Genomic DNA, 26,830 nt, shown 5'->3' with positions numbered 1-26,830 from the left:
TACAATCCGAGCTTGCGTACGGCTTGAGACGTCAGATCGTTCAAGACGTAACGAAGAACAGAAACATATCTCCTGAGAAATCAAAATGCTGTCATTGTTAAGTCGTAAGAACACGAGGCTACGTCGTGGAGTGCGCGCTCTTCGTGCCATCCCCGCATCAGTGTGTTTAACGTCTTAAAAGTCGGAAGTTGTGAGGCACTCCTGGCCGAAAGTTGGCCAAAGAAAAGGTTATATGGAAGCTATCTTAAAAGCGTTTCCTACCTCTCAACTAGTCATTTTAAATAAGCATATTTTAGGCTTACGTTAAGGCATTTTTCCAGCTAGACGATGTTTCAAACGGGTGGCTCTTGTCAGCGCGAAAAGAAGCAGTGTGTCTAGAATCGACTTCGGACCCAGACCACTACATATTTACACGCTTAGTCCCTAATTCGTCCTCTTACAATAAGCCCTCGTAACGTCACTTTAGAGGTCAGAGCTTGGAACAAACGTTCGCGGGGCCAGACCAAGGGTCGAAAGATCACGACGCCTTAGGGCAGAGAGCGTGCATCTGTCATACCTTTGACTCCAGATTTCGACAGCAGAAACTAAAGTAGTGTTGAATTCATCCAGTACCGACATGTAAAAGCTTCTCTAAATGTGCGGGTGCATCGCTTTAGAGATGAACAAATGTCGAAAGCTGTAGAACATCATTCAAAATATTTCAATAATATAAAGTAATTTAATTACTTGTTAAGAACTAACTTTAATCTCATGCTAACCTAACTATTAATAATATTATTACTTTAATACAGTATATAAGAAGTTAGCAGTACTCTAGCTTGATTCATATCAACTAACTTCAGAAGTTAGGCGCTAAGATTTGCTTCAGTGAAGTAACATTCATTTGTGGACATTCGATTTAAAATGAAACATTGCAATATTTTTATTTATTAATATAATAGATTCATATACATAACACCATCGTTAGCATTTTCGTCATTATCATCGCCGTTGTTTTATCCATTTCCATCATTAGGTATGTACAAGTGGACCAGAGCGCCCCGTCATCGCTCGTCCCATTGGCACCAGTCTGAATTCAGTTGCTTTATATCGTATCCATGGTTACGTCGCTATAGTATCGTTCTTGGTATCAATGCTATTATTATTATCATTACCAGCGTTCATTCATTGTGCTGTCTAGTCACTTCGTTCGTTCTAAGCGTGTACGTGTCCACGTGCGTTAGTGAAATAAGTGTGACGAAAATGCTTGGCCCGAGAACACAGAGTGTGCAGAATTCAAACGACTTACTTATATGTCACTTGAGAAGCATCATTATCAATAAATAAACGATATGAAAGGCCTGAATTAAACAAATGAATAACTTAGTAGTGTCACTCAGGAGGCATTGTGTAGGTGCTGAGCAGTTCTGCTCTGACGAATCGACTTTTCTCTGAACAGCGAAGAACACCCCGCACGCCTCCTGCGTTCCTTGTTATCGTCCCGTTCATGTTCGTGTACTATTATTACCTGCCATCATGACTAACATAACGTTAATTACCATCGTTGATTTCCAATCATCTTCGCAACATTTCATAGTCACAGACCTGTTTCGCTTTGTCGTCGGATCTCTCTTGATGTCTCTCTTCACGGCTTCATTTTAAACTCACTCTGTACACAGTCACACCATTAAGTGGGGCAGGCCGAATCGTCACGCGACATGAGCGCCACATATGCATATTTAATATCAACTAGGTATTCTTCATCGGTTACTTCTCCCATCTTTTGATCATCGGGCTTTGTACAAGTGAATAGTGCCAGTTGAACAGATACAATCGAAGATACAGTAGAGTATATTTTATCTAGCTTCAATCAATCCTCATATAATGTATTCTTAATAATATGTTCATCATTCTCTTAGCGTCGTCTTCCGTTTATTAGGCTCATTCATCGTTGAGTAGTTATTATCTCCCAGATAGCGACTATCGAACTGCTGCTGCTACTACTGTTATTACTGTTTATAGTAACAATAATAAGTAATATTCTGGATAACAAATTGCGTTGGAAAATGCGCCGCAATCTGTTGTTCCTTAAGTCACGCTCCTCTTTCATTGTCGCCAGAGATCCTGTAATTGCAATGAATCATAGTCATCGCCACTACCAGTATGTATGTCAAGCATGATCGTTCGATATATTGACTGCTAGAATCTCGTTAGGTGCGAATGGCTACATACATCATTTTCTATGTGTGTTTGTGTTGTTTGTAGTTTACACGCCTCGTTCTGTTACTTAGCGGACAACATGACGCGTCGGAATTTTCCTATGTTATTATGTTGTGCTTTAGCGGTTGGGTGTGGCGTTGCACGAAAAGCATATGTAGGTCATCCCCGACGGTACGGGCACGCTAGCCATTGGGTCGACAACTCGATTCTAAAGGGCTACAAGCTATTGAATCACACTGTATCTTGATAGCATATCGATGAAATCTGATTGTTCAATAGATCACGTACTTGCCAAAATTCAATGAATTTTTACAGAAGCATAAAAAAGCTCAACGGAACATGCGGATCTTCTGTTTGAGGGAACGTTAATCTAATGATTCGACAAAGACATTGTTACGTGTTAGTTTACTGGGTTCAATTCCTTTTTCTAGCTGCGTTATTGTGTGCTTTAAGTAACCTTACCTGCTTGTTATTGTTGTGACGTGTCAACTCCGTATCAGAGATACGATCAATATTGGGACAAGAGATAGTCAGTTCTATATACGTACAGCTGGCGCTTATTTATCTGTTTTGTGTAGGCTAGTATCCAGGCAATATGATACAAGGTAAAGTTGAGGTTCGTTGTCATTGAAACGTAGCCGGCACCAGGCGTTCGGCCGAACGGATGTAGTAACTAGGGGCTTGGGGGCTACTAATATTAACCAATATATATATATATATATATATATATATATATATATATATATATATATATATATAACACATTCGACTCATAGAGACATAGATTCGACAAGGTCATTTTAGCGCTCTTTAATTCCTGCAGGAGACTTAGAGATTTCTGCTATCGAGGTAGTCATTCTGACGAACTTTTCTGACTGACCAGATTAGCATGTGCTTTATATTTGACTTGTTCCGTAACAGAACTTCGAACCTGTAGAATCTATTAGTCTCTATTGTCGATTGGCAAAGAAGATGGCCATTTGCGGACATAAGATCCGTACAAGAGGGCGGACGCGACGTCAGGGGGTCCAACTCTCGCGGCGCTCAATGGAGCCGCTATCGTTGGCTGTTCAGCTGCGGTACATAATTATAGTCGTGATTTCTATTTTATATTTCGTTGCGTTTTTCCCCACAACTAATGATGCACGCGCTCGGACTAGGCACCAGATCAGTAATAACTTGAAACATCATATGACGACAAGGGAAGGAAGCTCATTACACGCGGATCTACAAGTTATCTCACATCATACCATACAGCATCACACATACAACAGGCGGATACGAGTAGTAGCATGGCCGTGATCATGTGTAGCACCTAAACACAGGTCAAAAAACTGGAGACTATGCAGGACAATATCATTCATCGTTAGGTATAAAATACGTTGTCGTTGTTACCTCTCCCTGTAACCACCCTTTGAGAGCTGAAGAGATGGGGCGACCAAATGGCGACGTTTGGCGCTCGCTTTCAGGACGGCTAATTGCTCCTTGCGCATTAATGTGCATCCTTAGTAGCACATTTCAGCCATGTCAATAAACAATAAAGTCAATGTTTAGGTCGATTGGCATGGAGAAAACAACGATGCTATCGTAATAAATAGATTCAGTAGTAGTAATCAATCAGCACCAAGTAGAACGTCATTTGACATCGTGTATATATTATAGTGTATGCAAACGGCATGTACTGCCTACTCCATTGGATTGGCCGGGTTGGGCTACCCCCTTTAAGTAGCACCTTTGTTCGATGTCAGTTATATATATATATATATATATATATATATATATATATATATATATATATATATATACGATGGTACGTTTGCTCGATGAGAGAATACAAATTGCGATCCAGTTCTGTAAGACCTCGATCAACGCCCAAGTATATATGTAGCATCATTCTGGTCATTATCATAATGATTTGATAATCTTTTTATTACGGTTATTACGGTCTCGTAGTCGTCCTGTGGTCTACTTATGCAGAGCGTGCAGTTAGGTCATGCGCTGCTTATCACTGAGGCAAGTTAAGATCAATACCTTGGAACGAAACCGTTTCTATTTCATCATTCGGGCACCCAATAGCCCAGCCTACGTCAAGCTCTAATGCCAGAAGCTTAATCTTTGGGAAACCAAATTCAACGACAAACCTATCCAAAGGTCATTTCGCTCTTTACTATTATTATATATATATATATATATATATATATATATATAAGACGTCTTCAATGTGAGCCTAAAATTCGGGATATATTCATTATTAATGATTGAGTGATGGGCGCGATACATTTAAGAATGTAACAATTACTTTATGCCATGTATTTATTATACTGGTTTGTTAAATAAATAAGAGAAAATTGGCGCGAACATTATTAGGTTTATAGTAAACTATGTTTGTTAGACTAAGCTTAAAAGGTCTTGCAAGCTTTGACTTAGTTTAGCTGCAACCTGTTGTTTTTATATTATTACTATCTATCGTTGTGACGGTGTCCTGTTGATGTTATGTACAAAATGATTATTTGGCTTTATATATATATATACAGTATATATATATATATATATACAGTATATATATACATATATAACTGGACGTAAGAGGATCTGACAGTGGAAGTCCTGCTCATCATATATCATTTCACCTATATATATATATATATATATATATATATATATATATATATATATATTCATTGTCGGTGTTTAAATTCGATGCTCGTTTTACCTAGTAGGGTAGCAATAATGATGACAATGACCTAATCCACCTAGTTACATCCACAGTTCACAATTGTTATTTATACAGTAAGAATTTGCAAAGGCATTATCATATTCGACAATATTAATTAATACCAAAATGCAGGCCAAACAACAACAGAGGCATGAAGGGTACCCTATGATTTCAGTTTGCCTCTATTGGTCCATCTTACACCCTCAGGTTAGGGCAACGCTCAGGCAAATGCTGGCAATGACGTTTCATAGGAATGAATCGAGGTTTCCGTGCCCACAAAAAACAACAAAGGCTAAGATCACCGTCATTATTACCGTTACAGCGCCATCATCCTTAATATCACCAACCATCACATTAAATCGTACGCATTTACCATTCATCTATTTTGTTGCACGCACATACATGTGAACTTTTTCTTAGGTTCCTTCGACTGCATTTTGGCTACGATAGGGGTCACCATTAATAATCGCTCTTTTCACAGTGCCACGCAGCGCGGAGTATATCTTATTACATTGTTGATAATAGTTATAGCGAAAGATCGGAATCGATCAGGATGGTGTGGTCTGTATCTGTCTTGCCTACTTAATACCTGTATACATATAATATTTATCAAATCACCAGACGATTTTCATTATCTTTGTCCTGCTCATATTTTTTTTCTATCGGTTAGTCGTCATAACCATCTCGGCTCATTCTGTATTTTTTCTCGTTGGTCATTATCGGCTATGGAGTTAACAGCTTCCCTGTTTAGCTTGAGTGCTAGCAGCGTATCTTGATTTAGTTGTAACAGTATCACATGATGTGCCCCAATGGCTACAGGGCTCATTGCAGCGTTACGCGAATTATTTTGTTGCATCCGACTTATGCTACATGACCTGTTTTCCAGCTGGCAACGACTGGGTCACGAATCACACCCATTTCTTAGCTATTAGCTCACGAGGACCTAGATCAGAACGAACATATCCTTCATCGGTTTCGATATCGAGGGCCATCAAGACCCAGAGATCAACTAAATTGACGATAGGTCGCATCACACGGCAGACGTACGTCCTCTACAATTCTTCGGGATGTACGCTGACATTTGGGATTATTGACTGTTTCACATCGCGTATCGCATGAAGTCGCATTCGAGTAGACAGTACACTTACTCGGAACCAGCTCGATCTGATCTGTTCGACTCGTCAGAGAAAACCTCGCCGGCTCAGCGTTAGAGCGCATGTGGAGTGGCAGAAAATTACACGGCCCGATGGCGACGGCGGTAGTGGTGAGGTTCAAGAACATAACGTGCAACTTTTATTCCTTTATTGTTCTTCTGGTTTAAATGTAAAATGGCCGGTATCGTTTTTTCGATGAGTCGCATGCCTTTTAGTTGAAGAGGCAGCAACAAACGAAGTGGAAAGGCGGAAGTATGGACATGGCCTTGTTACAAGTCACTTGACGTGCGGTTGCTAGGCTTGTTCAGTAATATATCGTCAAAGTACTAACACTTCTGAGTCATTGTTCTCTCGCTGTTACTATTGCAGATGGCAGTTAGTTAAGAGCAACAGCAGTAAAAAGTAGAATGGATTTACATGGTTTTCTGGAGTTTTAAGGTTCTAGACGCTGTGGGAGAGGTAGGTGGGATCGCAAAGATCGGGCCTAGAAGCGGACGGAAGATTCGAATTTCGCGCTTATGACACGACACTGCGACGGCGACGGCGGCAGCAGCAGCAGCAGCAGCAGCGGTGGAATTGGAATTAACACACGATATCTTTTTTATTTCTGTCTTCAACGGGAATGTGACGACCGCTGACGGTTTGATTCGTCCTTGACACGCGCTGACTGGCCCGGGCCTCATCCAAGGTGCCGAATAGACAAACCCGCAGAGATTCAAACAGCTTAACATGGCAAGATTGTTGTATCTCTATAGCTGTGTGGCCACAGAGATGTAAACCTGCTGGAAATTCGATGGAATGCAGCTTGCTACTCACTGGTGATTGAAGAAAAAACGTTTTCAAAACTCTATCTCTCTCTGGTTTTTTAAATTATTCATCTATGGTAAGCGTTCTTGTTCGCGGTGTCAAGAAGTTGCGTCTTTTGCGGCGATTTTCTGCTTTACTTGTTTCGGGGCATCGGATTATCGTGAAAGAAGAGGCGGTGGGTCAATGTACTAGAGACGGGGCTGGTGAGCCTGGAGGAGAGTTTGCCGTCGACGTGGCCGTCCACGAGCAGGACGCGGTCGGCGTGCTCAGCTGCAACGTTGGACTACCAGGTGGGGGCGAAGGTGTAGCCGGAGATGGAGACGTAGCCACAGGTGGACTTGTGGCAACCTCCCCTGACAGCTCACTGCCCTGTCCCTGAGCATTCTCCCTGTATGGCTTGCAGTAAGTGAATCTGAAGAACAACAGAGAACAAACGAGAAGATCGTAACGGTTGCAAATGATGAACGCTGCTTGCCTCTATTAAACACTGGGTTTCAGATTATTCGGCTCAAGTTGAAAAGGTCACAAAATCCAGACAGAAACGTAGAAACATCGTTACTAAATAGCAGACGAATATTTGCGTGTTACGATACATTTTTAAGCTTGACTCTTTTGTCCATTATTGGCGTGCCATTAATTACACTAGAAAAAACATGGGATTGAAATAACGTCTACTTTGTTATGCACACAAGATGTGACGCGATAATGTCGCATTCAATTTGGCTAGGACGGCAAATAGGTTTGACAAACGGCACACCTATGGTTCATATGCTGTGAGTAGGATCCGCTGTGCGAGAAGCGTTTGAGGCACTTGAGGCATTGGAAGGGCTTCTCGCCCGAATGCAGCCGCCGGTGCTCCGTCAGGTGGTGCTTATGCTTAAAGGCCTTCGGGCACACTTCGCATTGGTGCGGACGCAGGCCTAAAAGAAGTGCAAGGAGTGCAAAAATTCAAATGAAGGAAGGCGTGCTTGAGGTTAGCAAGTGCGATCACAAAGTCATACCCCGAAGCATGGGGAAAGGCTGTGAATTACGAGGTGCGTCATTGTGTACGTGGTGGTTATAAAAACTAACGTGAAATAATAAACGCAAAATCAAGCAAGATTTAAAGGCCGTGCTTTTTCTGTTACACATATAGGTACATATATACAAGACGTGTGATTTTTTTACTAGTGTTGCATTTTTATTTCTAAAGAAGAGTTTCTCCCGAGATTTTCCGGCGACCATTTTTTTCTGTCCTACGACTCACCAGAATGCTCGTATTTGTGGCGGGCTAATGAGCTTTGCTTGCTGAACACTTTGTCGCATTGATCACAGTTGTAAATCGTACCAGTCGCCGACTCGTCGTCCTTGGTCCGACGGCGTTTGGCATCGTCCTCATCCGTCCAAACGAGTGGCCGTTTCGAACCGAGTGCCGCGTGAAACGGGCTCCCACCTTCTCGACTCGACATTTCAGTATCGCTCGACGCCGACGCAGAGCGCACCCCGCTTACAAGGTCTGCAGGAAGCTGAGGGGAACGACCCATCAGCAGGCCTACGATGGCGTCGCGATTTAGGAACTTTGCGTAGTCCGCGGAATCTCCTTCGAGCACCTTGAGCGCGGATAGCGCCAGCAGATTTTTTGGTAATGTACTGGCTTCGAAGGACTTGAACGGCGAAGGTGATCTGCTCCCGTCCGATGAGATGGACTTGCCGCTTTTCATCGAAAGGTCCAACGGCTGGTCAGGATCTAAAACGCACGGGGTTTCAAGTTAGTTCGTTGACTGGATAACACGTATGAATTAGGCACCTTTAGGTGACATGTATTAAATAAAGTCGCCACCGTAGACTCTAAAATGGGAACCGTTACAACATAGGTTCAACATAGGCTGGACGTGTTATTAAATTCAAATACCCGATTTCGAAACTCACCGGACGTTTCCACATCCAGATGAGGGCTACTGCTGTGTCGTGGTGAAGCCGGTGTTGAGGAAGGGTGTGAGTGCGATGCTTGTGACTGGCGATCGTCATTAATAATTTCAAGAGGTTTCTCATCTGCAGCTGATTCAAGTTCTCTATTCGTGTCATCGAACCACCGTTGGATGGTCGCCTTGTTAACTTTCAGCTTATCGGCAAAACGTTCGATCTCCGTAGTCTTTGGGAATGGATCAACCTGGTGCTTTGTGTGCAAGAATTCCAACGCTTCATCCGACAAGCCGTCCGGGCATGTCTGTTCTTGTTTTAGGTCTTCTACCAATGAAATATCAGGTTCGTCTTTAATACGTGTCTCCATTAGAGTCTCGGTTTCGCTGGGAACGTTCCGATTAACGTCAGTGCCCTGTTTGCACATGAACCGCTCATGTTGAAACAACTCCATTTGATTGGACATCATCTGGGAGCACTTCGTACATTTGAGAACGGTTGCTGGTGGCTCAGGTGAACTCAGCTCGGTTTTTAGTCGCTTAGGAGATTCTTCCGAAGATTCCGGGTCTTTGATAGGGCTAGTTTCACTGGATACTCCCGGAGCTGACACTAACGCACTGGGCGACGTCTGGCCCTGATTTTGTTGCAGAAAGTGGGCCACTTCATGAAAGCCGGCAGCAGCCAGTGGAAGGTGTGGAAGTGTCGCAGTAAGGGGATTAAACTGACCGAGCATGCTGAACGGATAGCTACCAGCCACAGCCGCCATAGCGGCAGAGAGAAATGGCGGTCGAGCACTTAGCTCAAAGTTTTGGTGGCCGGTCAGAGGGTACCCAGATAACTCTTGAGCGGAACTGCCAAACTTAGGAATAATTGGGCGAAACTGTTGTGACTGGCTTGCCGACGGAGGTCCCGCATTGCGGGGAGAGCGTGTCCGCGCTGGATGTTTTAAGTCGACCTTACGTACCTGAAAGTATCCGTGAAAAAATCCATCGGTCTTTAATTTAAAGCAGGAGAACAGTCTGCGCTCCGTGTCACTTCGCCAGATCTAGCCGCTATGATTCTCAGATGCATACATCGACTTCGTTGGATAAAAGAACAGTATTCTATCTGTGCCCTTGGTTTTAGATTATTATTAAAGTCGACTCGTGGGAAAGCCTAATAAAACGGCGCATACAGCTTTTTAGCCTAGTGTCTTGATTAGGAAACAAACCTAGAACGGCTTTTAAGGTTGCCCCACGAGAGCAGGTTTACAAGCACCTCCGAGTCAAACAAATACCAACTAGCACTGGCACCAGCTTGTCAACTGACTGGCAATAAGCTGAGGACAGCGGTACGCAGGCGTCGACAGTGGAAGAGGTTTGTCAGGAAGGAACACGGAGATGGGGGGGCGGGGGGGGGGAATGTCACTGCGCGCCAGGCAGTGAGCAATCGAGTGGAGTGCGTTCACCATCCATGATTCGACGAGAGGCTTTAGTAAGCGGCGGTTGCTCACATCAAGCATCCTCTATTGGTATCTACCCCCTGAACCGGAGACCGGCCCCATTGTGACTTGTGTTAATGATGGGCCGATAATAACCCCCTTCCCTCCAGCCCCCACCCCCGTCGTGCTACACGCCCCAAAATGGAGGTACATCATTTTGCCCCCTTACCCACGGCGGACACGGCAGTAGCCCCTGCTACTATTAATATAACTTTGCTCAAGTCATTGCTGCATCCATCGGGTCAAAGTTGGGTTGGATTTTAATTTCAAGCAATCATAGACTCCGCCACGCCATACCGTGGGGGGGTAGAGATCACGTTAAACGAAACGCCTGCCAACCATCCGCCGGCCATGGAAGTCATAGTAAGGCCTGGCGGCGGAAGGCTGGTGACCTCGTCCGTAGTGTGCTACTTCGTTCTGATCCGATAAAACAGGCGTATTGCATCGTCACATTTCGCTGGCTGATTGTTGGGCATCGGAGATCGATCTCGCCCGTTGTGCCGGTGTATTAAGCAAAATACACGACGATAGTACATGCGTGTATATCATGGAACGACGCATAGCACACGCAGACCCAACGCTTCCGTGAGTGCCTTCGTGGCTACGACACACGAGCGCCTCTGTGCTAATTCCGTATGAGTTGCCTCTGACGACGAGGACGCCCCCGTATATATCACTTGCATCGCTATACGAAAGGGCACAACTTTTGAGTTGATTGAGCGAACGAATTGAGACAGCGCAATACACAATATGTAGGACGATGCCCGGCCTCATTGGTGTATCATCATCAAATGTTCAAGTTTCGAGATGAATCGATCTCCCTTTCGCCCCTTCCACTTTCATTCGAAGCTCACAGGGGGTCCGTTAACACTTCTAAATTGGCGCGACTTCAGTTTGAAGGAATTAACATGACTAAGCCCACTAGCGATACTAGGCGTTAACGCACAGTCAGGCTTATATAACGTTTGCCCGATGTGAGGACCAATGCAACCAATTTTCATTCAGTTGCAATACGTTCATACATATAATGGCATCCAATATGTATCGTCTGCACTAGGCTATAGGAGGGAGTACTTCGTCATTCGGCAATATAATCGAGAGCTATTGAAATCGGCTGGAGCGGACTCTGCTGGCGATCAACGGTCGGTTCGTGGAGGAATGGGCCATGCTTATAGGTTCACGACCCGATTCTTTGCCTTCTCGCTACACCATTATTCATTGATATCTATATAATCTATAACTTTTTCAGAAACCCAGTATCGCTATATATTGCGATGGTGGGGTGCCAGAACGTAATGGCTCACGTTACATTACGTGACATGCCCACATGTTTACATACTATCCACAGCACGTTTTGCCACCAGGGGCTATTAGTATGTTGTTGTCTTTTGGAAAGATGGGTTAGAACAAGTAGAATAGATGATCTTTATTATGCCCACCTTGAGATTAACGACGAGACACTTTTTGCTTGTCATATGTGAAGAATACGATCCAGAATGCGAAAACCGCTTGCCGCAATTTCCGCACAGAAACGGTTTCTCGCCCGAGTGAATGCGTAGGTGCTCCTTAAGGTGGTGTTTGAATTTGAATGCTTTCGGACATTCGTTGCACTTGAATCGACGGAGAGCTGAGTTCTCGTCAGCGGAGCCTCCCCTTCCAGCCAGTGTGGAGCCGAGGGTGCTGCCGGATGTATGTAGCAACTCGTGTTTCTCCAGATGGTCACGTTTGAGGAATGTGGCGTTGCACTTCCCGCACTGGAAACTGGGCTCGAGTCCGGTTAAACTTCCGAGACCGGTCAGCCCCGAAAGTCCACACGGCGTCTGCGCGAGAAGGTTAGCGTTCGACGTAATGGTTTTTCCGTTGACGAGGCTGTCAAGAGTCTGATGGGCAAACTTGATATGGTCACGCAGGCTCGCCACTGAGTTGCCCCCACTGAATGACAGATCGCAGTAACTGCAGCGTAGAAGAAGATCGCCGAGCATGGCGCCACTCGAACAAGCCTTCTGGCTGCTCTGGAGAGCTGAAATCGCAATACGAAAAAAAATGGTTAGCAGTCGAAGTTCATAATGAACCAAGGTTGCATAACATTTTTTTTTTTTTTTTTTTTTTATATTAAATATAGAAGTATAAGCAGTTAAAAACAATTACTTAGACAAGATTTCTATGGATTAGAGGGCAAAAAGGAAATGCAATTGGCCAAATAGTAAGCATAATCTTCTAAAAATAAAATCGTCTCAGCCTGCCGTACCAACGTAGCGAATGCTATCTTTACAGCAACAGCGCAACATTCGATCGGGAGACTGCCTAACGATTGATTGGAATCATATACACTAGGCAAGGCAATGGCCGATCCTATTCGCTTACGCTAAAAGTATTCGAAGTAGGCCAGCCAGTTCCTGCTTGGCCTTTCTATAAAATATGCAAAAGCTAGGAACACAATCGACAAGCAGCGGTGCAGTTTGCTAGCGCCACGAATCTTTTTCATATTCTTATTTTTCCGTAACACTTTTTTTTTGTCCTGGTTTACAGGGTTGCGCTCGGACGTAGTTAAACTCCGTTCTCTGTCTGAACTAGCAAGAAGACGCGGGTAAGGTCCGTTCGCTGGCCCAGCAGAGTGACAAAAAGTTTGACGAGGCAGCTCCACAATACAATGCATATCGCACATATACTTTAACCGGACTCAGAAGGGATATATAGACTTTAAGCACCGTTGATGGCTAGTGCTTTTCATCTTCTCACGGCAGAAACCAGCTAAATGCTTATTGCGGAGAGCAGTCAGACCACTCACTCCCCGCAATAAACATCCCGCACACAAGACCTGGTTCTTGACCGGTTCCCTCACTCTGTCCTGCTCCGTTGTTACGACAACATTAGAAACTCGACACGACGTCGGTTTCTGGTCTCTGTTAACCCAACAAAGGCCGTCCGTTCAGGTTCTTCCGGATCTTAGCAAAATGTGATTCGATCAAATCTGATTGGCCGAACGAACGCCGCCGTACACCGTTCGTCGTTACGCGTCGCACGAAGAAGGTGGAAAAACAGTTCAAACGAAATGCGTATACGACACAAATTAACATGACGACAATAACGGCGACGACAAACACGCACACTACTTGACAATAAGGGATAATGAAGGACAACAATACAATACAAGACAAATAGATCCAAACAGACCCGCTTTTGAAACCCAAACCGATTCTATCGATCATCTCTTCATTGCGTTTAATTCAGAATATAGCCAGAGAATCAAGCAGGAGAAGGTCTTCATGGACCCTAATAACTGAGCAGCCAAAAAACTACTGAGATGAGATTAACATAGCCGCAGAATTTCTCATAGAGAAAAGCCGCAAAAGGACCAGGTCTACCGTACTACCGTACAGCAACGTTCGTTAAGGATAGGATCGATACGCGCATCGGTGTCCTGATCAAGTCGATACGCGCTCTCATGCGTTTGAGCCCGTTTTAGAAGTTAGAGAACAACGCACCAATAAAAGGACAAAGGGCTGCTACGTAAATCACCATTTTGATAAAGTTTGCAAAGGTAGCATAAACGATTCCAGTCAGTTTGATTTCGCTCGTGCGGATCTAAATCCCTGTGACGCCGTCTACACAATAAATGGATTGCCACACTGCAAATAGCTAGACAATTGATGATATCGTTATTTCTGCTGGCACCGCCTGTGATTGTCTCCGAAATTCTGCTATAGTTGCTGAAGGTCACCGGCTTTTCTTTACGGACGACTCCGACATGTCTCTCACTCACGCTCGAACGCACATTTACACAAATGTAATGACTATGACAACACAATAACCCTCACGTGTTGTTGGCATCTACATATCACTAACGAATTGTATAGTAGAATATATCTATCATACAGGATTGGAGGCACTGTCAAGAGGCACGACGCCTTTTAAAAGCTTTCTTGTTCCCTGACTAGCCAAACTTGGCATCCGACTTTCCTGAGGTGCCGTTGATACTGGAAGCCGTTTAGATGTATACTGGCTTCTTATGCAGCACGGCATGAACGGTGGGTGTTACAGCGGGCAAGTAACTGTCTGTGCCTTCCCTGTACGAGAACGCTCTCACCACATAGTGGCGCAGTGACATGGGCTTTTTGTTCGGCGTCATTTCGTTTGTACTCCGGAAGCATTGTCGTCGTCGGCGCCGCCACAATCGCTCGCTAAATTGATCGCTACGATTTCCCTATGAACAAGTACATGAATCAAAACAACACAGGGCGGTGGGACGGCGGCACCCGGTGTACCTCATCAGTGGTTCAATGTGATACCGCTCACTTCAGGTCGCTCATCAGTCACAGGTCACATATGGTTATTTGTGGCGAGCCGTTCGCAGATAGGGGTGTCTGACGCTGGGCTGGGCGCGATCTCTTGAACGAGTTCTGGACTCTAGCATCACGGGGGGCAGATTTGGAGCACAAATGCAATGTAGCTCTCTTATATGGCTCGGCAATGAGTCGTCGACGAAATTCGGTACTGATCTTAACGAGGTGAAGAATTCGCTGAGAGCAACAGATAGATAAGTTCAGAGAGCAACTGTCAATGGAGGAAGAGTTATCAATAGGAAGGAGACTCAGATAAGGTCAACGCCATAAGCAGAATGTACAAGCACGCAAAATAGCAAACACACACTTTTACTTCTTAGATCGGAGCCGACATCGAAAAATCTACATGCTGAACTAAACGATGGACTTGCCAGTTAGTCTAGTTGAATTCGGCTCAACCTTGACCATAATATAGTTAACATGTGCAATAGGACAGTTGAGAGGACAATAGCGCGTTACCTTCTCTCTAATCTCGTTGTTGCTAGGTACTAAGGTGTGCCCAATAATCCCCGTAGGGTGCGAAGAGAGCCGACCTCAAGGTAATTAGACCTGTGTTAGGCGGACCACCGGGATAGTTCCGATCCGAAACAATTCGATTTCAAGATAGACTTTGCGGTGGTGATATTAGCCTCATTCGCGAGCCAGACGAATTGAGTACCACACACAGACATAATTGATAATGTCATTGCGCTTCCGTGAATACAGAAAGGTCGTAAGGGACGCTTTGTAAGCGCTAACAGTTTCGACCTCGAATTGGAGATGCAGTAGGGGTTATCCGGATACCAAATAGGTTACGAATCGACTTAGATCTATTGCATGATAACACACGCTACTTCATCGCACTGCGACCTGTACTGGGAAACTTCACGAGAACGACGACCTCAGAGTCATAACAAGCACCGCAGTTCATCACCGCAACGAATGAAGATTTCAAGCTCAATTTCCTCACTGCTTACAAAGCCCACGATTTGCAAACGATACGATCATCATCATCATCAGATAAGTGATAATGTGTTTATCAGAACACTTTAATTAATCTATATTCGTATCAAATAGAGCGATTCTGAAAGCTAAAATCTCATGTTTATTCATTACAAATGCTCATTAAGTTACTGTATACTTGTTTTTTCCCTAAACTACTAACAACAATTGAAAAATTACTAATATCTATCATGTAGGCACGTTTGCAGCGTACATATATGCACATACATTTTAGACATTTAGATTTTTTTCTATCGATCTCTTGGCAAGAATCGATAAAAGGTTGACATTACTCTTATCTGGTTACTTATAAATTATAACATCTGCCACCAGCCCTCTTACGCCCAATTCTAACAGCTATTCATCCAGACATAAAAAAAAAAAACAGAAAAAGCTTTCTGCTGTCGTTAGGGGCTTTACTGTTGCACTTTTATATCGTGTTTATCGCATGCCTTGCGATTGTGGGCCGAGTGTGTTATATTTCTTCGGCTAAATTCAAACTTTTAGCCGGAAATCCGACCCAGCATCGCTAAGGTGGGACCCACGCCTCCTAGTGACTGAGCGCGGGGGGGGGAGGGGAGGGGGAAGGGAGCAGGGGTTGGCCTTAGGTCGAGGCTGCGAGATATGGTCCGAACGACGCAATCCGTACGAAAGATTGCTCAGACAACGGCAACAAGCTGAAAGAAAGACAGAAAAGGCCTACACAGGACGGCAAAGATTGTGTTGCCAACCATGGCGTAACCATAGGTGTTCGGCCTCGGTCCGCATCGGCCAAACAGACAATGGGCTAGAGTTTCTAAAAGCTCCTTTCACTGCGTCTTATTGATGTTGTTCTTCCCGCCTGAGCATTCGTAGGTTGATGAAAAACTGCCTATCTTAGTAAAAATACGTTGGAACTACTGTGACGACAACTAATTGCTAATTGGCTATGTTTATTTCCGATTACAATATAGCTCATGAGAATTACGTTTCGTATGGAACGAAGAGCCAGACCAATATCTTCCGAAAAAAAGGAGAGAAGGAACAATTCAGATTCACTCTCGTTAGCGACGGTGCAATCAATAGAACGGATTCGGTCGTTTCTGAATAAACGAAAGGTCCGCCGGTCATGTGACGGCCTATGACGATAACACCTTGAATATCCTGAGATCTAAGTAATCTAGGCTATAGGTGCTCGTGCCATTTTCAGCAGGTGAACCTTGTCACCTTGTGGACGTCCGAGCTGCTACCGTGGAGTTCGCGAACCAGCCAAAAGTAAGAGCAATCTCTCAAAAGGGTCGAGGAGCACAATCTGACAAAGCTTCAGACAATAATCCGGCTTTCGCATCTGATTTCCATGTGTTTTCCGCGTATTTTAATGACGACTTGCGGAGTTCATTGTTCGCAATGGCCGGACAGCTGGTACTGCCCGGCCCGTAAGTAAAACAAAATCTAACTCCTGTTCTTCTTCCTGTAAAACATGTTTTTCTTTGAGGCATTGAAGTGTTGCGGGTAGTCGGCAAAGGTTTTCTTTGATCCGGCAACATGAAATTCTCGACCCGCGCATCGATTAGGCACAAGTACTCTCCTTGTCCATCTATGCGTGCGGTTTTAATCGCCATATGTGTAAATTGCGAAGCTAGCATTGCACCGACCGGCATCACCAGCGACCAAATGTGCACATTTTACATATCGATACGAGGATGCCAGTAGACGAAACGACCTGCGCCCGGTAGCTAATTGTCTTCAAGCCCGGTGTGGCCTGTATCACATGTTTTGCCTAGCGACATATTCAAACCCAACCAGTTAGCTACGTTACGTTAATCAAAGGCGAGGCGCGTACGTAGGTGGAAATCTGATGACTGAAGAAAAACTAGAAGTTCTTTGGGTGTGGCAGTTTTTTTTTTTTATATAATATATATAATAGGGTTTCGAATGCTTCCGTAGATAGCAGACGACAAAGAGATATACTATAGAACGAACACAAATCAAATGCGGAAAATTTCAAAGGACAAAATTCTAACTGAAACGCAAACAATTCTAATGTGGTCTTTAATTTTTTTTTTTTTTTGATATCAAGCTAAAATTATTGCTCGACCGTTCCCTGTTCTTACAATCCACGTATTTGTTTTTCCTTTTCATGTTGGCCGTTTTCGACAAACATATGTTTGAATGTTTGTTGTACTTGTATGCCTTTAGTTTAGCGAGAAAGTTTCACCGTGCACAAACCCTTTGCCAGCGGAGCCTATGCCGGTTTGGCCAGCATCCGGTGTTAGCAACTACGTCAGAGCGAATTCGTTGATCTCTCTTAGTCTACGGCATGTGCACACGTGCCAAACTCGTACTGCCACCGGACCGGAAGCTAAGTATAGAACGCAGCGATTAAATTAGTAATGCCACAATGCGAAACTCGACCAACTCGTGCGTAACAAGCGTCTCTTTTACTCGAGAGACGTCCGCGAGCGGAAATTCACTCTCGCTTTGGACAAACGCACGTTCAGAGGAAACGTTGGGATCAGCGTCTCTTCGCCTCATATCGGGGTTCGTAAACCGAAACGGCCGATGCCGTTTAGAGCTGGCAAAACCGGTTATGGAAGAAGCGTACAAACTAGTATATTTAAAGGCGCAACTGATGATTCTGAGGGCATTCTGAACAGCGATGGTATCTGTCAGACTCGAACTGAACACCAGGGGGGGGAAGAGCAGACAACGATGACGTTATTCAGAGTAGCTAGCAGGTGAACCTAAAACAACCGACAAGATGGCTGCGTTTAGTTAAGGCAAGGATACGTTGCCGCCTTGTTCGGTGGGATACAGATCGAGATACTACACTATAACCCATTTGTTGCTACTACAAATGGCTTTAATTTTGAATATGTCGTCTTTCATTTTTCTTCTTGTTCCCGGTTAGAAAGCATTCGCGTTTCGAGTAGAACCGTATGCCTAAGATCGCCGCAACAATGAACACTTGAGCTTTAGCGAATCAATTGTAAGGTCTCGTTGAGCTCAAAGGGGCATCTAGCATAATTCGCAGTAGAAACTTTTAAAACATTTAATCTTAAAGAACGTTTATGTTCGTGACCTTCGACCCATGAGAGGTACGTAACCTCTCATAGATTGCCCCTTTAGACTTCAGTGTCATCCGCTTATCGTTTAAAGGCGCGCTCGTCTATGAGCACCAGAGAAGTTACTATTGTGTGCCCGGCCTTAAATACCAGCTTTCGCCATATGGTGAAAATTCGTTGAAAACTCTTATGACAAGCCAGATCTAAACGCGTTTAGTTCTGTTAAGCTACATAGGTATATGTATCAGCAAGTCGTTCGTTTTCCTATTTACTTAGTAAAAGGCTGTATTGCTAGCGTTGCCTAGGTCCTTTCGTGGCAATGAAACTGCAGCTGTTGTTGTTGTTAAACTACCGCGCTGAACGCGACGTGTTATCAAGGCGAGCTTTTGTGTGATGCAACGGCTACGATAACAACGGTCAGACGATATGTTTTACATTCCTCGACGTGGAAAAGGTAGTCCAGCAAATGGCCGTCCATTGATTTATGTCAATACCGAAGGATTACAAAGCGGGTAAAAGCGTTTCGAAGACAATCGGCCTGATCTCTTACGACGCTGACAACAGCAGTGGCAATAATCTAAATGAAAACACACACCCACACACCCACAGACACACACACACACACACACACACACACACACACAAAACGAACTAAGATATTTTGTTGTGATAAATACAACAATGTGAACTTCACACTGACTCTAGCCGGCCATGGACAGCCGAGTCTCCGCGCGATCGGAAGCAGCTGAATAATGAGAGCCATGTCATGTAAACGAAAGAAATGGCCAAGGCTAACTCGATCGGCCTCCGCCAGCAACAATAGAGAGGTCCGCTCAAGTGATATTGCTCCGGACCTTAGCCTCAGGTTTCAGAAGTTGGCAGAAGAAACAGGAAACAAATCATTGAAATTCATTAAGTACACACATATACCTTGTCCAAGTCCAATGAAATAAAGTAGACAACGTATGCATTGACCATTGAAACAACATAACAACATTATTTACTGTCTGTCTGTTCAGGATAAATACGTATATAGTTAAAGTTTTACGTCCGTCCTAGTTAGGCATTGCTTCAGGTGACTGGCGGGTCCTCCCAGCATAAAACGCACCATGTACCCGTTGTTTACGCCCGATTTCGTGCCTGTCCTCGAGTTTCATAGGCAAACAAGTTACCACTACATCATCCCAAGGACAAATTTCGCTTAGGATAGTGTGCATGACTGCTCCCTCGGGCAACTCTACGCGTACATGCTGTGCTCAACGTTTGGAAGCATTGAATGTGTTTGATAGCATTGACAATAACACAAAGACGAAAACCTGTCTGTTTCTTCTATGTAGTTGACTTATTTAAGGTGCCCACGCAGGCCCCATTTGGCATCTCCGCATTTTCCCGACCATCTCCTCTATAGTTTCGGATCTTTGCAACATGATCAGAGCTATCAACAGCACCGACCCCGACACCATTTGTCTGATCTCTAATTGTATCCTTTCGTAGTTCTCCGTCTGATTACATACGTCTCTTTTCTCTGATTCCTGGCGACATTCCTCCGTCGTCCTGCACAGCGAGCCATACTTCTAAGAGATCTGACGAGTTGCTAGTTTGCCTACGGCGTTTCCCGTTACTACCATAGTGATGTGTGAGCGCGTGTTGCCATACCAGGTCAGACCGGTATATCGTTTGCTGACTTTGCCTGCTAATCCTTCCTTCTGTGTGATTTTCTCGTTTCGTCCCTCTCAGCTCTATGTAACCACTGGGCACTAAAAATTAGTGGCGTCAAAGATGGTGTCGCGTTACTACGCTCGCTAGAGAGAGTCTGTGCGCGCTCTTTCCAGCGCGCCGCGTCGTGCTTTAGCTCTCCAACGCCTCCAGAGCGTCTATCGTGTTGCCCCGGTGCAAATCCTCCACGAAGCTCTCTTTTTCGCTTAATGCCCCTATACGCTATTGTCGATGGCTGGCTAGTTGACTCTGTGGACCCGGCCCTTGGATCGAGCAGCCGGAGTCGCCAGCAGCAGCAATGACAATGGAGGTCAATCGAAAAATGAATGCCCCCTGGTCTCGTTTGATACGGTATTATTTCGCTGACGCTTTCATTGTCTGTTGTTGTATCGAGCAAGGCTATTTATTGGCAGGCTATGGCAGGAAGAGTTAGCTGATCTCGGATACGATCGAAGACTCGCTCTGCCGTATTGAGGGGAGGTGGGATCGAGCGGTGACAAAGCCACGCCATAGTGAGCGAGTCGATGATGAGGTAAACCGATGATGACTTATTACAAGGGTCACGTAAAAGAGAAATGTCAACTAGACGCCCAGTGAGAGTGGATAGCAAAGACCAACGTAAATATTTGTGTAGATGGTTTTTTAATCGTTCTAGAAAAAACGCCATGTTGAGAAAGGCTCATAACAAGATGTTAGTTATGATGAATCATTTGTGACTCAGCCGATAATAGCAAACTAGCTTTAGGGTCATATGTTGTTAAAACTTACAGTTCCTTGTTAGTTGGAGAACCCCTTCAACAGATCGTTTTAGATCATTGTCGTCAGGACAAGCCGTCTATATTAGCTCAAGTTCATCCCTGCCGCAGGCTTATTCTAAGAGCTAACGTGTAGCCTATGCAGCGAATAAACAAACAGGTCTACACAAAATTTTAGGCCGGCCAAAACGAACTTATTCTATTCACAAATACCGTTCGATTACCGCTTAGGCCAATATGGCGACAAATTAGATTAAAGAGTGGCCAGACTTGTTTCGTCCTAAAAGGACTCTCTTACTAGACTAGAAATCTTTCGATGCGATCGCTATAGATGCGTGCATGAGTACTCCATACGCACGTGGTGCAATTAACCTGGCTGGCCACATACTGGCACCGGCCGCTCGAGCACAAAGAACGGAGTACTTATTTTGTTCTGATGCATATGCCGCTATTCAGGTGGCATTCCCATGGCGTCTGGTGTCATAACTTTTTTTTTAATTGTTATCGCTATTGTACTGCCGCTGCCGCTGCAGATTTAATCACAAATATTGTCGATTCCGTTGGATTCTAGGTGTTTGGCTAGTAACGAGGAGAGCGGCTGGCAACAAACAATGGCCGGCAGCGGGACACGCTCAGGTCAGCTGGCGGGAGAGCGAGCGACCGACCGACCAAGCGAGTGACCAACGTTAAAGTGGACTCTCGATTTCGACAAAGGTTTCAGTTTCGTGTAACACTACCGTTTTGTATCGTTCTTTCTAGCGCATTGCGTCGCATCGTGTAGCATGTCCATCCGTGACATACGTTTTGATCTGTGCGCCGTCACGTTGGAGCACAACTATGACACAGCGGTGGCGGCGGGGGGAGTACCAGCAGTATCAACGAGAGCCGACGCTTTCTGTCTCACGCATAACCGTATATCTCTCCGCCATCCACCGCTGTGGAGATATGCATAGAAAGCAAGCAGCGGCAACACCAGCAAAAATGCTAGAAATAGCAGCAGCAGCGGCAACAGCCTCACGATGTGACACGGCTGCCGTAAACAATGCCAACCTGCCTGGACCGCCAAAGCGGGTCGCCGGGTCCGCGTCTCGCCGCTTGCTATCCAGGAAGAGTCACAGGTTAGAAAGAACGCAAACGAGCGATCGAGCGAATGCATGAAACAAAATCAAGGATCGAGCTGGAAAATAGCAATCAGGCCTACTTTACCAATACTGTAACATAAGACGAGGACGAAGAAGGAGGGTCAAATCATAACAGAGGTGATATCCTTTAGACGGTACCAGCTCGACACCGAATCGTGCATCGCACGACCATTGCGATGTTTTACTGCGTTCAGCATCATTACTAATTACGCAAGCTAGTTTCGGCTGCAAAACCCCTCGCAAACCTCCACTCAATTGCTGTTGCGGACCTCATATCCCATAGTCTTATAGGAAACCCATTTCGCTCTTGTTCTAGCCCATTGTGTTTACTTACTCTCGCCTCTGTTACCAACTGAGCTGCAACTGTTGTTACGCCATCACAGGCTACTACGATGTAGACGTTCATTATAGGTAATGTAATCCACACTATGTGTACAATGCGTCTCCAGCAGCACCGGCGATCATCAGCGACTGTAAGTAGTAACAGCAGCACCATCAGCTATGAAGGCAGCGGTCAAAGAGGAGCCGACTGCATTGAGGACAACCGAGCGGCAGCAGGTAGAAGATCCATCGATAGCGCGCCCGCGACGCGAGCAGGCGTCGCGCCGGCTGGCCAGCCAGTCAGTCAGGAAACGTTTACCGCGTTCTTTGTGTGAAAATCACCTCCCTGTTCTTTCTTCCCATGATATCTGCTGTGATGTAGCTGACGCTTCGAAGTCGCCGTGTCGTCGCAGCCACCTCCACTGCTACCTCTACTGCCTTAAGCGTCACTGAACAAATTGCATTGTAGCAAGGAGTGCGTTCAAAGCGTTGCACAGCTGCATCGTTGCAAGAATATTGCGCAACCGCGGCTCTCTGCCGGGCCGCTATGCACGCTCGGATATTCCGTCCTCCGATCTTCACCGTCAGTGTCTATCGTAACTATTTATGACGCGATGGCTGTCGATGATGACCGGCGCTCGAGACCTCTTGGCAGACTGGCGACAGCGGTGATGGGTGTACGGTAGAAGAGCTTGTGCCGAAAACGCACACACCGCGAATGGAACGCTTACCATCAAGCGATACAGAAATCGAAGGAACAAATTCAAATTGACACAGATGGAAAGAGATATGAATCTGTTCTATTCTGTCGTTACGTTTTTTTTTTTCATTGAAGCATTCACAGAATTTCAGGTTCAGACAGTAACCGCTCACATCTATCGCATTCTGCTTGCCGGCCATTTTCCCTGGACTTAACCACAACTAACTACGCACGCAATCGACGTTTCAAGATATCTGCTTTACTTCATCATCTTCAAAAACTTTGTCTGTTTTAAATATTCTAGCTAAGATCAGCTCTGCCGTTACCGACTCCAGGTGATGCGAACCCGCCATTGTGTTCAACTCGTGACCAGACTCTATTTCCCGTTGTACGCGATGCTCGTTCTAGCCACCATCGTCACTCGCCCAGCATCGCCGCTGTCGACCGATGCGGCCGCATGATGGCGTTCCTGCTGTCGTTATTATTGTATTTCCCGCGGCAGCGGCCGCTGCCGAAACCAGTGTTACTGATGGCTGTTAACAGGGATGTGGTTTCCAGGCGAGTGGAAGTGGCAAACGATTTAAAAAAAGACCCAGGCCATTGTGATAGTGGGAGAAACAGATAGATAGGGCAGAGTTGATAGCTTTCCGAATACTGCGGCAAGTAAAGAGTCCCCAAAATGAGCAGAGCAGATCAATGAAAGCGGGACGGAAAGCCGTGCAAATCGAGGTAGTCAAGGAAACAACGGAGACCGTGGCTCACGCTGTCGCTGCGATATTTAACGACTGTAGAGTTGTCGGCCTGCCACTGCTATATATGTATATGTATGTGACATGTACGCTAAAAAAACATTGCAGGTCGGTGTCGTTAGCCTGATGAGCAACTGCCAACGGCTTACCACAGGTAGAGGACCTAAAAGCTGCGGCGCTTAATCGTAATAGCCCACTGCATTGGGCAGGGTGTCTATTCTAACTCTGTACATGGCTCTGCAAAGCGAACCTTCGCGATAGTTCCTGGCCGCAGAGTCGTCTAGAGGGCAGAGGCCCGCACAGCTCACTTATGTATCATGGCTTTGGGAGGGTCCAAAGTCATAGGTAGAAGAAGGTAGCGGCGGTGTTCGCAAAGGTGCCGCCCAAGGTGGTGGGACCTGGGATCTGGCTATGGACCTGGCGTTAGCATTAGTGCGCATGGCGCCACGCTTATGCCGATGGTAGCGGTAGTTCGGCTTGCCTTAGCCAGGCAGCAGGCTTTAGGCCGCACTCGGTTGCAGCTAGCCTGCTGCTAAGCAGCTACCGTTCGAGTGGCTGGGAAAATAGGCCCTCCTGTTTAGGCCCTGGCGATGGCGGCCCGCACCGCTTCGTGCCTTCCTCCTCGCTGCCTAAGCGCTTGGCCCGGTGAAGGTTTCTCGAACGACGGCGAGCCCGGACGACGACGAGCCTATCCGTGGCCCCTCTCTCGCGCCTCGAAGAGGTGGGAGGTGGGGCCTCGGAGGCGGACCTTCCTTCTTTGCGGCCTGCTCGGCCTGAGCTCTTGGCTCTTTCAGTCGTGGCCTTAGCCGTACTCCACGGTTCCCGTTACCCCGCTCGACATTTCTCTCTATCGAATGAATGGAGGCCTCACGGTGTTCGGTAAGGCCCCGGGCCCTTGCGCATGCGCCTCAACCTCAAGCGTGGCGGCTGCTGCCGCCTCCGACCACCGGCCTCTACCAGCCGTTGGGCCGCTTAGTGCCTTCTCATGCGTCGCTTACGTATAGTGCCACTGCCGCTGTTGCCACCGCCACTACTGCCGTCGTTCTGCCCTGTCCTATGTGTTACATACTACGTTTTACTTTCTACGCTAGTGTAACGTCGCATATTACGGGACGACGGGGAGGCTCGTGCTGCTGCTGCTGCTGCTGCTGCTACCGCCTACGCCGCCCCGTTAGCACCACGTCGGCGGTGGGATAACGGTAGCGCCAGACACAAAAAGCGGTCCAAGAGAGCAAAGCAACGTAAGCCAAGGCACGTCAGACGTTCAGAGAGTGAGACAGGGTAAGAGATTAGGATAGAAACAGAGAAATTCGGGAAGAGAAACAGAACAGTGCTTTGGCGTCGGGGCGGGCAGGAAGCCGGAGGCAAGAGTCACGCTCAAGGCCCAACTTTGAAGCTAGGGGGAAGGCAGAAACAGCAGCAATGGCGGGTAAGAAGTATGACAGGATATCCCATGTGTGGGCTTGTTGAGTTCTAGGCTGAAGCTTTGGCCAACTTCAAGAGGGCCTCCAAGGGGGTTGACTGGGGGCACATTTAGGGGTATTTCTGTGGGAGAATTCTAGGGATAGGACCTGAAAGCGAGAAGTCTGTTTTAGCCTGTGTGCGATGGGTAGCTGGCGCCTACTGCTGTCGACGGTCTCTCGAACCGTCGGCTAGTCGGTAGCTCACTAGTTCGCTCCGTTAGTCGGCCACGTAAAAACAGCTATCGCCATCATCATCCACTACCAGGCCGCTGCCACACACCACCGGGGCGGCTCCTCGACTCCTGAACTCCTGCCTCCTCCTGGCTCCTGGGCCCCTGCCTCTTGCAGCCGAGCACGTCAGGTCCGGGATGTCCGGTCCCGGTCTTTTTCGCTGCTGCTGCAGCCGCTGTTCGGTCTTCCGCAAGTAGCCCGCCCATCTGGGGGCATCTCGTTTCCTTGTTTCCTGTGCCCACCGCGTTGTTTCCTCGTCGTTATCCCCATTGACTTCGTCTCCAGCCTGCTGCGACCGCCGGCGCTGACGCCAACAGTGGCCGCCTAAGGTCTGTCCCGGTGCTGTAAAACCCAGGAACGCATGTCCGAAAGCAGGAACCAACCACATCAGGCTTTGGTCTCGCTTGCTAGGCAATTAACAACGATGTGTCCTACCTTTTGTTCAATTTAGGCCTTACCCTAAATTTTTCACCAGCAAAGCAGTAACAGCGGCAGACTGACAAAAAAGGAGCACACATAGCAAGAACTCATAGGCACTCTCTGGCGATGACCCAGCTCGCTTGTTCCGTCACAAACCTGTTAACTATCAGTGTTACGCTATAGGCCACCGTAATCAATGGTTATACTGATTGACTATCTACGAATGACGCGTATCGTTCTATGGAGCAATTCACCGGCGTAGAGATGATATTAGCTAGTGTATTGAAGACGCTGATGACGCGTTTCAACTGAGCGTCAATTGAGAAACGCGGAAGCGACATTACGTTGCTAACCGCTGTACCGGTAAAAAGAAAAAAGTTGTTCCTAGCTATCACATTTGCCATATCATCATACGGAACAGTGTCTGGAGTGCTTGCGGAGAACGTTGCATCGAAATATGTTACTGCATCAACACAGATAGCAGACGTTATTAAACATACGAAAGCGAGGACTTGTTTTTGTAGTTGTTTTCGCTGTTTATATTATAACTGTTCCTTACACCCATTCATTATAGCGCAACGCAGCTCGAATATCGATTAATCGAGATAGGCGCAATGCGTTATCGCTCGGCCAGTCTGTGTGTCTGTATATTGACCAACTCACCAGCGAAGTGCTCGATTCACGCGTCATACGGGAGGCACCTGACGTTG

General features: G+C 46.1%; 1 protein-coding gene across 2 annotated transcripts in view; it reads right to left on the bottom strand.

Moving 5' to 3' along the window:
- Nucleotides 1-882: 882 nt before the first annotated feature.
- zfh1 (Zn finger homeodomain 1) overlaps nt 883-26,830 on the bottom strand; it is a 480,048-nt gene continuing 454,100 nt past the window's right edge. For both annotated transcript variants that reach the window (XM_022810531.2, XM_086993268.1), the window contains 5 exons: nt 11,695-12,275; nt 8,785-9,739; nt 8,123-8,602; nt 7,634-7,796; nt 883-7,288 (listed from right to left, as the gene is read on the bottom strand). In XM_022810531.2, the coding sequence (XP_022666266.2) occupies nt 7,057-7,288; nt 7,634-7,796; nt 8,123-8,602; nt 8,785-9,739; nt 11,695-12,275 (2,411 nt within the window). In that variant the 3' untranslated portion in view covers nt 883-7,056. The remainder of the gene's footprint in view (nt 7,289-7,633; nt 7,797-8,122; nt 8,603-8,784; nt 9,740-11,694; nt 12,276-26,830) is intronic.

The sequence above is a fragment of the Varroa destructor genome, unplaced genomic scaffold, assembly GCF_002443255.2.
Source record: "Varroa destructor unplaced genomic scaffold, Vdes_3.0 BEIS01000006.1, whole genome shotgun sequence".
NCBI classification, from domain to species: domain Eukaryota; kingdom Metazoa; phylum Arthropoda; class Arachnida; order Mesostigmata; family Varroidae; genus Varroa; species Varroa destructor.
This window is presented reverse-complemented; position numbering and strand designations above follow the sequence as displayed.